Genomic DNA, 12,716 nt, shown 5'->3' on the forward strand with positions numbered 1-12,716 from the left:
CAAGGCCGAGTCTCATCTCATACCTGTTACCCAGAGTGCTCCTTCCACTTGCCCACATTCCCTCCTCCCTTTCCTGTCTCTTAACAAGCTTCCCTACTTGCATAATCCAATTCTCTTCTGCTACTCTTCCCAGCTAAACTTTTATCTTATTTTCCCCTCCCTTCCCCCTTGAAAATTGCCCAGAAATTCAAATGTGATCCAAATCAGGTGCAAACACAGTCACCTTTCTTTCTATTCCCATTGGGTACGCTTACCCAAGATTAAGCCAGATGCAAGCTGATTGCAAAAGAGCAGCTAAGTGATCCAGATGGAAAAGAGCTAGCAAAAAGTTAACCCTTCAAAATTATCTGGAAGAATGTGAACAGGCAGACAGGCTGTATTAATCAGTATTTGGCATCATACAGCCACACTGTTTTTGCATGCCCACTTTACGGCCTTGTAGGATGACAGACTCGGCTCCATAGGGATCTCCATGTTGTATCTTGCATTGCAACACCATCTTCAATATAGCATTGTATCACACAGAAATAGCCTACTGTAGCTTCCTTCTCCGCCTCCTCACGACCTGTAGGCCAGCAAAGGAGCACCCAGCTCAGAGGGCAGCCTCTCAAAAGGCACTATCAGGACTACAGTTGCTCTGCAGCCCTTCGCTTGCAGGAATAATTGGAGCAGAGCTGTTGAACTCAAGCCTGGCACTGGATAGTCAATGTCCATCGCAGAGAGAGTCAAAGAGGCTTTTGATGTCAGGCTTTTTAACTCCTACTCAGCATGTGCAAGTACCAGTCTTAAAATATTTACAACCCTATCGTGCATGGGTGAATTTCAGGGAAACGTAAGAATCTTGAAGCCCCTTCTGCTTTTTTGTATTTCTGGAGCATGGGAGGCTTAACAAACATTCTCAAGCTTTTCTGTACTATGGCAGGATTTTAAACATGAGGAGGGGAAAAAAAGAAACAAACAAACCCCAGTATTTTCTCTATCCTTATTCTCCAAACTCACTGGATCATTTCTAACTGAAGTATCACAGACAGTTTGAAGCAGAACTCCTCTCTCTCCCTCAACTTTCAGCCTGGAAAGTTAGAAATTGGTAAAACTTTCATCAACTGAAAAGAAATAGTAGGGAATCAGGTAGGGTCCTTTCCCACACATCGTCCCCTTCTGCTCCAGAGGTATCAGAAACCTTCTCTTGAATTTCTAATTCACTAACACAGTCAAGCTGAACTCAAAGCAACTGTTCTCAATTTGTACTTAAAGACATAGGTTCTTGCTTCACTTCTCAGGAGAAATTGCTCCCAAAAACTTGTTTTTTCCAGCTATGTTAGTTGGTCTAACTAAAGTTTTTCTCTCTCCCTACAAACCTTGCCTCACTTGTAATTGTGATGCTCTAAGGACAGATTGCTTCTACGAAAATTGTATCATAAATAATATAGAAGAAAGGGGCAGTCACCAGATGCCAGTGAGGATAAGGATACTTGAAAATCTCCATAAAGACAGTTATTCTTTTGACTCAGGTCTGTAATGGGCATACTAGTAATTTCTTCCTATGAAGAAGGGCTCTTATTCTACCTTCATATCCAAATGAAGACAAGGATGCCCCTTTTTTAAAAGCAGTGGCTATATCCATGCTAAGAACTTCGCAGCGAGCATTAGCACAGCAGTCTTGCCTTCCCGTGTATTCTCCCACACACTGATGCAGATCAAGCCTTTACTTACTGCAGACCAGATTCAATTTGGAAATTTTGCTGGTATTTAACTGACTGGAAATGGAAGATGAGCCAGGCCTTGTCCAGAGAGTTCAGGAAGCCCAGTCTCCATATGTGCAGCCCCTAGTTATGCTCAGTGTAAAGCATCTGTGGAACTATGACAGTGCAAGAGTGCTCCCTGCTCTGGGAGAATACTGACACAGGTAAGCATCTCCTGTCCAAATTTAGTTTCTGACATGAAACATCTGCAACAAGGATGATGCTTCTGGCATCATTCCTACTGTAACAAGAGTGTCAGGTAAGAAGACAGCTGAATTTTTAATACACATCAAATAACACGTGTAACACTGCTTAGCTAGTGTAAGAACTTAGCCCCAGACTGTGGGCATGCCTCCTCTGCAAGGATGGAAAGGAATGTCTAAAGGAGGTGGTGGCCTGGTTACTTTTTCCCCTTAATGCTAGCGAGAAGTGGGTTCATATGATCTCTTCTTGACACAATCAAACAGTTTCATACTGTTTAGGTATCTCCACTGCAGCTTTAGAAGTGGGGGACAGAACGAGCACATAATTGTGAGCTTACCTGACTATCCCAGGACTACAGTAATGGGCTCAAGGAGCTCCCAAGGCCAAAACCTATCAGACAGTAAAGTTGCGACGGTTTGCTCTAGAGACATCACTTCTCTTATTTCTTCCACATCTGGAGCTGGGATGCAGATCAAATAAACTAGAAATTGAGAGCTAATTCACAGGTAGTAGGGGGAACATTAAGTCAAGCATAAAAACATACACAACAGTTAAGCAGAAATAAACTAGACATATTTAGCACAAAAAAGGGCTGTGCTTTAAGCCTACGCCAATGCTTTGGGTGAAACCACCCAGAAGGGGTTTGTTTGTCAGCGAATATCTCCTACTAAAAGAAAAACAAAAAAAAAGGAGACTGGCTGAGCCCAAACCATTACGTGTTGTCTGCCTAAATCACCCTCCTCCCTCAGATCCAACACTGATGCTCCCCAAACCCACTCCAGCTTCAGTGTGGACACTGAATGCAAACAAAGGCTCCCTGGACCACAGAAGCCAGAGATAAAACCCTCCACCCATCTCTATTTTCCCCTCGCATATACAAATTTTCTTTCCCCCTCCCAAACCCACCTCGCCCTCCTCTCCTCAAAAGCGATTGAGGAAAAGCTGTGGAAATATTTGCCCAAAGCTGGAGCCTGTTGCTGGGCCCAGCTGTATTGTTGGTAGGAGGACACACAGCAAACTTGCACTGTGAGGAGCCACTTGCACTGCGGGACTCCAGGCGCTTCGGGGAGGCTTTGTGAGCCCAGCTCTGCAGGCACTAGCCTGACCATTGTGCAAGGGAAACAGAAAAACCATTACAAACCCCAATGCTCCCCCACTCCCATTTTCCCCGCCTTCCCAAGTGCCCCTCTTCCACAGCCGCCACCTTCCCCAAGACAAATTGAGAAGGGAGGGGGCCGCCGCTGAAGAGAATGAAAAGGTTTCCTCAGTTAGATTTAAGGCAACAAGTCAGAGCTGCAAGGAGTCCTTTATCCGCCAGGGAAGCCTCCCACTGCTCCAGAGCTGGGCCGAGCGGGGATCCTGGGGGCCAGCTTTCTGAAGGCTGCCATTGATTTGTCACTGGTGATAAGTGAGGCTGGGGCCGTTCCCACCATCGCCTGCAGAGGGGACGACTCTCCCACAATGCCCGGCGGGGGACAGGGGCAGCAAACGAGGAAACACAGAACCCAACAAGCGAAAAATCCCAAGCGGCTCTCTTTCTCTAACGAGCAGCAACAAAAAGGAGCAGCTATGCTGAGACCCAGGCAGGGGAGGAGAGGCAATGGTGCACAGGGGCAGCCTTCCCCGGGCGAGAAAGAGCAAGTGGGAGTTCTTCAGCCCTCACCTCCAAAGAGCCTCTTAGTGCCAACTCAGTCGAACAATATTCCTTCAAAAACTCACCAGCTGCTTCTTTGCCAATAGCAGAAGGCTTTTAAACCTGCTCTAGTTACATGGAGACACTCTTCTCTCAAGCAGATGCTGCTGGAAACTCGTTCTTCTGCTTTTTGGGAGGGGAAATCTTTTCTCACAGTACTAAATAAATGAGAGAGGCTAACGAAGCACCATGTCTAAAAGGTGAATTCCCAAAGCAACAGGAGATCTTAAAGGAGCACCCGAGCTCCCTCAGGGAACATACAAATAGAGAGGCAGCTGCCTGGGCAAGACCAGATGCAGATGGGTGAACTGAAAGCAAGACAAAAGTGGGGGGCAAAGGGAGTGTGTGGAAATGCGGGGGGGGGGGGGGAGAAGAAAGAAAAGAAGAAAAAAAACCGCAAAAGATGTAAAGATCCTTGGTCTTTCTGACATAACTAATTAGGAAAGACCATCAGAACTGGTTCAACTTGCAGTATAAAATTCTCTTGTGCTCCAAGATGCTGAGGTGGTTTTGGGAGCACATGGAACGTCTTTCCTTCTTTCTCTGCCCTCAGTGAAACCCTTCAGCTAACTTCTACTCTGGCCACGCTCAGGCTGAGGCACACAGGCCTTGTAACACGGCCTGAAGACCAAGAGATTCAAGTTTCCAGAGGGAAAAGAGCATAACGCCTGCAGCCTCCTTCCACTTCTATCAGACTAGACCCAGCAATCTAGAGGATCTTATCTGGCAAGATATTACCTCAGGACAGTTGTATGCAGTTCCTAAAGCACCAGTTTATAATCCAGCATGCTAAAATAAATGGAAGTTGCCAGGCTGTAAACAGTGACATTCAGCAACATTTTACCTCATATTGAGCCATCTAGAGGCACAGGGCAGATCCCTGGGAGCAGCAGTTATTTCACATATCCTTGTTAAAATTTCTTGCTGTACAAGAGACCACAGCCTTCCTTAAGCTGGGGATGAGCACAATATCAGAACCTTAACAGATAAAATCCAGTTAAAAAATTTCATGAGTTTAAACAACAAAAACCCACCCCAAACCTCTCATTTCTCTTTGAGAATCAGCCAGCAGCCAGTTAGCTCAGAACACAAGTTTACATGCTTCTCAGCGAAAATATCCACCTGCAGCCACGTCCTAAACCAGCCAAAGCTTTTGAGCAGTCCTAAAGGGCAACCCAATTAAAGCCCATTGAAGACTTCTGCCTCCTAACAAGAGAGGACTAAGTATCTCCTGAGCTTGGTGAAAGAACCGCTTGGACTGCTGCCACCACTTGGGAACCTGGAAATAGGCTTAAGTCCAGCAAGACTCCAACTTGCACACCTGATTAATCTCAATAGCTACACGAGAAGCAGAACTAACAGAGCCAGTTTCAGATGGATTCATCTCTAATAGTCAATTTTCGTGCATCTGTTGCCAAATGGAGAGAGAGAAGGGATTCTTTCACGTCTAAAAAAACACAAACTCATGAGGAGCCTTCATCCACAGCCAAGTAACTTCTGTGGTGCCTTCCCTTTATTATGCTGCCTATTTTAATGAAACTTTTATTCTCTGGGACCAGTTTTTTGGGTGAGGAGGTATGCACATATATTGAAATAACCATTGCTCACAGACAAAAGCAGGCTAAAGAGGCTACAGATTGTTCTCATGAGAAGAACCTGTATTAACAATATTAAGAAACGCTTCTGATACTACTTCCTGGACCAAGTTCCAGGATCTGAAGTGCATATCTAAATAAAAGACACAGATTGCTTACAAAGCCCACAAACCGTTTCAGCACACACACCATTCAGCCCTGGAAGGAGAATTTTTGGCACTTTTTAAAAGCCTTTCAAACTCTTCTGCATACAGAGGAAAAGTTCACCCTACATGCAGGCATACTGCCTTTTGCTAGAACCATGATCTCAGGGCCAAAAACCATGACAAGACAGCGTGGCGTCTACTGTTCAGTCTTACAGACGCATTTACTGAGATGACTCAAGAGCCATTTCCCTTCTGTTATTTCACTGTACTTTGGGGAGTAGGGTGCAACAGACAACTCAAGTTGAATCAAGCTTTTGAGGCAATTTGTGGGCATTGCAACAAGTGATGTTATTCAGCCAAGTATAGAATACTTACTCTGATCAAAGAGTGACCCAACCCCATCAGTGCTATAAATGCTACCTAAAATGACTGGATAGGAGTAAAGATGCAGCAGAACACAGGGCTACTCATCTAGTTACTTCTATTCGTAGCAGAATTTTATCTTCAGTAATTACAATCTACCTTGAAAAGTCCTGGGAGTTTTTCTTTCCAGTTAGACACAGACTTTTTTCCTCTCTTCTCACTACTAAGTTAAGAGTTATGTTATAATCCATTTTAATGGTTGTGCAGTAAAATTACTTTTTTCAGTCAGGAAAAAAAAATTGATTTCTCAAGCACACACACAAAAAAGGTGAGACCGCATCTGGAATATTGTGTTCAGTTCTGGGCCCCTCAGTTCAAAAAGGACAGGAACTGCTTGAAAGAGTCCAGCAGAGCCACAAAGATGATTGAGGGAGTGGAGCATCTCCCTTATGAGGAGCGGCTGAGGGAGCTGGGTCTCTTTAGCTTGGAGCAGAGGAGACTGAGGGGTGACCTCATTCATGTTTATAAATTTGTAAAGGGCAAGTGTCAGGAGGAAGGAGCCAGGCTCTTCTCAGTGATCGCCGATGACAGGAAAAGGCACTGGCAGCAAGCTGGAGCATAGGAAGTTCAATCTGAACATGAGGAAAAACTTTTTTACTGTGAGGGTGACAGAGCATGGCCCAGGCTGCCCACAGCGGTTGTGGAGTCTCCTTCTCTGGAGACATTCAAGACCCGCCTGGATGCGTTCCTCTGCAACCTGGTCTAGGTGATCCTGCTCTGTCAGGGGGGTTGGACTGGATGATCTTTCGAGGTCCCTTCCAACTCTGAATATTCTGTGATTCTGTGGTGGGGAAAAAGGCCTTAGTGTGCAGTTTATGTTGACTAGATTTGCTAAATATTATCATACCTTACATTGCCATTGCTCCCAGACACTGTAAGAACATTACATTTATTCCTACAGAACATTCTCTAAGTAAGAACTTCTGGTACATGTGGACCTTGAGCCAACAAGCATTGATGAGTCAAGATCAGATCTACTGAAGTCACAGTACACCACTACGCTACACACCATTACAGTCACGATAGCATACATCTCAACCTCAGAGGTTGAGCTGTTAGATTTCCCACTGCCTAGTCCTTTATTCTGAGGTTGAATGTGGTCCATTAATTTCAGACTCTGAGAAGTATGCTTAGAGGTTCATTCCCTTCCCTCCATTTTTTACTGTACACCATCAAACAATGTGGAATTACAAATAGCAACAGCATTCTGGAAATCGCTCCCATGTCCCTCCTTATAACTGCACAAACACTTGGCAAACTCAAGCACACACAAGATGATTTAGGTACCAAGTCCTCAGAAGAGCATGACTCTTTTCCATGGGGAAGACAGAATCTTCTGCCCTTTGTGCTATAACCTAGTTCCTCAATTTCTCTGCCAGATACCCCCCCTCCCAAAACAAACCCTCTTCTGTGCGTGATAAGTGAAGGACAGGAAGCAGCCTTGATTTGACTATGCTTAAGTAATAACACAGCTCACAGGTCCTCCAGAAACACACTGATACTTACTCAAAATGGGAAACAAACTTCAAGACTGTGGTTTCAAATTTAGCAGCAGTGCAAGCTTAAAGAGCTCCCAGCCCTCGTTCCCCTTCTCCCAGTCCCATGACCTCCATGGGCTGGCACAGCTTTGTGCAGACTGGTAAAACACAGCGCGAGACGAGCAGCAAAAAGATGCAAATTTGAAGGATCTTCCAACTCCTCCTCACCCAGCTCAGTTTGATTCCTCCCTTTGCTTCACTGCTTGTAAAGCCATGGCCTCAGAGTCAAACTGACTGAAGTAGTTGGGGGTCATTTGCTGTTTAAGGCTTTACAGATATATTTACTACAGTGGCTCAAGAGTTATTTTCTTCTTACAGTCTGCGTACCAACTGTTTGTACATTTAGAAGCAGGATATACATGCTTCTGTGCTGAAAATTCTTATGAAAAGGAACAAACATGCTGAATTAGATCATTCTACACTTGAGTACAGTAAATGTTTAAAAACATAACATAATCTCGGAAAAAGCCACTGACTTCAGTATGAAGAAAAAAACCCAGCTCTTAAGCAACCAGTCACCATGATTCAGTTCTTTATCCTTGCAAGTAAAAATTCTGTAGACTCCAAAAGCAAGTTGTCAACTATCCTTTGAGAGAAAGAATAATAAATAAATTTTAAAAAAGATCTAGCCATCAGCACACCTGGCCCAACAATCATAGGGAACCTTTATGTCACAGCTTGCAAAGAGGACACTCCCAGGTTAAGTTCTGTACAGATGATCTCCAAAGGTTATGGGGAAAAACACTTAAGCTACTGGGTAAATACGGCCACTGGAGCCAATTACATATTTACAGAATTCTACCCAGCAATTTAGCTTGCTGCTACAAAGCAGCAAACAGGAATATTCAATAATTATTGTTTAAAGTTGGCCACAGCTAAACTATCCCAAGTCAGGAATCCAGGGTTTAACTCTTGGAATCCTAACCAAGTCCAAGTTATGCTTCTGTTCTCAAATTTCTTGACCTTTGCGGTTACATGGTTAAATATCCATTTGCTATTTACCCTGAGTTAGGATACAGTCAGGACAGGGGAAAGGGTGGAAGAGTCACGAAGGCAGAAGAGAGCTTTGTGAGCTGGGCTCGCATATGATACCCTTCATTAGACTAATGCTAGCCATGTATTGAACGTGCTGGCAGATAACAGGAACATGCACTATCTAGGACAAAACCAGCAACCAGATGCCCTCTTAGAAGGGCATTACATCTGAGAAGAATTTTCAGTCTCCCAGTATCAGACCTCAGACACAACAAATGCATCTATTTAATTGTGATAATGGTACATGCAGCATGTCAGAGGGGAAAAAATATTAGAGAATGGCAGCTTCAATAGAAAGATATTTTGGGGATGGAGAGGACAAGACAAGGAACATCAGCATAGGGCTAAAAGGCAAAGCATTTAAGTTGAGCCTCTATTTACTATGTTAATCAGTATTTCATTGGGGTTTTTTCTCTTGTTATTCAGTACATCTGTCAATTTATTACATGTAGAAATTACGAACACTTCAGACTAGCGACTGTCTTTACTGTATGCACAAACTGCATGTAACACTGTGAAGCTCTGATTTCCATTAGAGTGAATCTTTACATGATCCAATTGACAATTCATGTGTGAGATTCAGCCCACGTAGATCTTCCCCATCAGCCTGCCACATACTCATTCAGGGAGAACAGGAATGGCCGTTTAGGCAGCTTATGTTTCCAAACAGCCAGCTCTGTCTTCCTTTGGCTGACCAGAAACCTAGGATCAAGCGCAGCCATTTCTCCATCAGCTCTGGAGGCGGGTGTGATCATGCCTCCTTTTGCATGCGTGCCCAGGCCAGGCTCGTCAAACCATGACACACCACTGCAGCAGTGGAGAGGGTGGGGAGAGCAAGCAAAACCCTGATCCAGATTCTGCAAATAAGAGACAAAACCCAACTCTGTGCTGGACATCTGTCATTTAAAAGGCAAGATTAAGAAGAAGAGTCAAGGCACTAGCAAGGGAATAAAGCTTTTCATATTTAGATTGACAATTTCTCTGGCAACAAGTACAAGTGTAAGTCTGAGTTAGCCCAATAAAAGAAGATAGTAGGTGTTTGCTTCCAGTCTTAATGAACAAAAGATTGTACCATGAAAGGCATCACCAATTAACATACTGTATCAGTTGCAAATCTAAAGATTGATCTTTCACCACACTTTGACGCTAATACACCTCTAAGACTCTCACACAAGTACAATACAATAAAGAGGCCTATGCTTATGTGAGCCACAGAAAATGAATCTTGAGCCTGAATTCTCATCTTCTCTTGTTTCCAGGATAAGTCTTTCCAAATTACCATTAAGGCAAAGCGAAGTAGCAGCAAGTCGGTAACAAAACAATGGTTGGCCTTGCCTCCCCCCATCCTTCCATCAGGTCTATACTGATCAGCGCACTGAAGAGCAATTCCCTTCAGCTTGCCAACACCACACAATCTGTGGTGTCACTGGTTTCACCATTTTGCAGGTCAGTTCTGTGACAGATCAAGAAGCCAAACTGATTCACCCAGCAGACAGAGACACACATAGACCTTTTGAAGGGACACAGGGACTCTTGTGAGGCAACCCACAGTTTCACCAGACCAGGCATAACATGAAACCACACCCTGTGTGTTAAGAAAGTCCTGCAGCTGGAGGCCAAGCCACATACATTGTGGGCAGAGAACAGTCCTCATCAGTGACAACATCCTAGCACCCCTACCAAAACAATTTCTCTCTCTCAGAGATACCAAGTTTAGTGAAAGCAAGAGGCAGTAGCAACAAAAATTCCTCTCATTCTGATATTCCAAAACGTGGGCTTTGTATTTCTCTAAAACTGTATTTTGAAGACAATGTTTCCCATAAAGCAAGAATACACTAAACTCTACTCCAAATCACTAACATGTCTTTATAAGCCATTTGCAGGTACATTCCTCATGTCACTTGAAACAAGCCACTGACTCTGTTCAGGCAAGCCAAATCTCCACTGTCCAGCCCACTGTTTAAAAATTCTAAGCAGTATGTTTAATTTACAAAGTTTAAACAGAAGGAGGAGGTTAAGTTGATAGAGATCAATTAATAGAGGACAGGAAAATGCAATTCATGATCCAGAAGTCATTTCTTCTAGTGCCCTTGAAAAAGATGTGGCTCTGCAAAAGTGATAATTAGGGACAGTTGGAACATTGTTTATTTCCTAGCAAAGGCAGTAGTTCAGGCCTCCAAGGATAAATCAAATTTCTTAACCAGATGGAAGACATTTTATTTGCAAACATCAACCATACAACAATGGACCACAGAAAGGAAGGAGCCAATTCACAACAGCAACAAGAAAACAAAATTACTAGAGATTTAGAGACGAGTTCTCATCAAAATCTGCACTTACAAAGAGCCTCATGTTGCATCAGAATTTGCACCACATCCCACCACAGTCAATTCAAAGACACTTTTATTGGCAAAACAAGCTCTGCAAGTGTTACCCACATGTAAGTGACAGCACACGAGTTTCTCCCAGAAGTGGTTTCAACATACGAAAAGCCTGCCTCCCCAGAGGTTTCAACAGAGAAGGCTACATGGCATGGAGTCCAACAATAGAAATGAAAATATTCCAAGGAATAATGCCTTATTTCTAGTAAAATGAGTGTTTTCTTGCTCTCTCTAATCTCCTTTTATATTTTACTCACAGGATTAGATTTCCTTCTCAGTCTGTCATTTTACTTCTCTTTCCCAGACGTTTACTCTTTGATTTATGGTGTTCTTCCTGTATCCGACTCAAAGTTGCACATGTCAGTTCAGTATTCAGTAAGAGTCTGACTTGATTTTGCACATTTCATTTGGTACTATTGGCCAGCATAATAACTTTGTGCAATAACTTGTGGCAGACTAGTTGGCTATTCTGGTTTAGATTCAGACTAGTTTCTCAAACAGATGGATTTTGGATTAAGTCCTTTGCTTCATTAGCCTCAAAAGGAGTGCCAAATCCCAGAAACAATGTTTTCATAGGGATGCATTTTCATTTGGTTTCAGTCTATGGTTCTCTAGTACTTTCAGGCGGAGACAGCTTTTGCTGCTTTGGCTGAAATCACACCAAAACCAAGTCTATTTATGCAAAGATCAGCAATGGGAATTCTTCCAGTTCTACTATATAGCCATCACTACACAGATTTCATAGATTTAGTTCTATCATGTCTTTGCATATCACTTTGGTTACAACGTAAGAACATACAGAGCTCTGGAGCTCATTCTTGTGAGAGCCAAAGGTTTAATTTGCCATCAAATAGTATAGCAGGAAAATCTCAGCATTATATTCAGTTCTTATGGTTTTGAGTAGTTGAAATCTGCCTTACTTGCTAGGGCCACTACATAGCCAGCACAGCCACACTGGCACAGACCCTTTCGCATGCGAGAGCTCCTGAGGCTGGTTAGTGCGGGGCTATAGAGGGACCCTGCCATGTGCCCATCTCAGCCCAGCCCCATTTTGCAACAGAATAATTCCTTATGGAGTTACTATCATTTTCATCCTGTACGCCACTCCCCTTCTGCTTGTCTCTCAAGGGCACAGAGTCATACAGCACATAACTTAAAGACTTTGGTATGCAGCCCTGCAAGGTCAAAAAAGCTGGCTCCTTAGGCACATCTGGTCTTCTGTGGCATAACTCTGATGGCCCTCTTTCCTCACCACACTTCAATAGGCAGTTTTAGCATCCCCACCACATTTATTTTTAAGATCTTGACATACAGGATGTTGTTATGACATCATTCAAGAAAAAGCCCAAAACAAACCCAGACATCACTCCATGCCTTTCCAAGATGAACCTGCAGGACCACTGCGCTGCAATATATTAGCTAGCAAACGTAGGTGCTTTGGCAGCTGTCCCAGTCACTTAATCGAAAGACTGAGCTCAGGGGCTGTTTCGCCTGAGCGGGTAAGTCAAGATGTACATACCAAAGATGTCATCTCTGCCACATTCCCTTCCTTGCTTGAAGGTTTCTGTCTGAGTACTGTTTATTTTTATCTTACAATTGATGGATTGTACATAGGTTTCATTTGCCCTGTCTATCCCATTAGTTCTATACTGTAACTGTGTTAGATTTGGCCTCGCGTACCAAATTACTCTAAATGGGGGGTTTTGCCAAGCATTTAAAGTAGGCCAGTGCCTACCACCCCCGCTTCCCTGACAGTCTGTTCTAAAGCATCTACAGGACAAAAATTGCTCATGGACCCATTTGTCAGAAAATTATCATCTGAGCTTCTCTTCTTCCTCCAGCATACGTATTACCATCATCAAGAGTTTGCTTCTCCAGCACAACCAACCAACAAAAAGTTACAACAGAGTATCAGAGGAATTATCCCTTTTTTTAGACATTCCTTTTCAGCTTCAATGT

At 43.5% G+C, this 12,716-nt stretch overlaps 1 protein-coding gene across 1 annotated transcript in view; it reads right to left on the bottom strand.

Moving 5' to 3' along the window:
* The window catches only part of LOC104542049 (low-density lipoprotein receptor-related protein 4-like), a gene marked incomplete at its 3' end in the record, with an annotated part of 50,873 nt that extends 39,090 nt beyond the window's left edge, over positions 1-11,783 (bottom strand). The window contains exon 1 of the mRNA XM_010186249.1: positions 11,678-11,783. Coding sequence (XP_010184551.1) covers positions 11,678-11,783 — 106 coding nt within the window. The remainder of the gene's footprint in view (positions 1-11,677) is intronic.
* Between the last annotated feature and the right edge of the window lie 933 nt (positions 11,784-12,716).

The sequence above is a fragment of the Mesitornis unicolor genome, unplaced genomic scaffold (assembly GCF_000695765.1).
Source record: "Mesitornis unicolor isolate BGI_N332 unplaced genomic scaffold, ASM69576v1 scaffold1856, whole genome shotgun sequence".
Classification (NCBI taxonomy): domain Eukaryota; kingdom Metazoa; phylum Chordata; class Aves; order Mesitornithiformes; family Mesitornithidae; genus Mesitornis; species Mesitornis unicolor.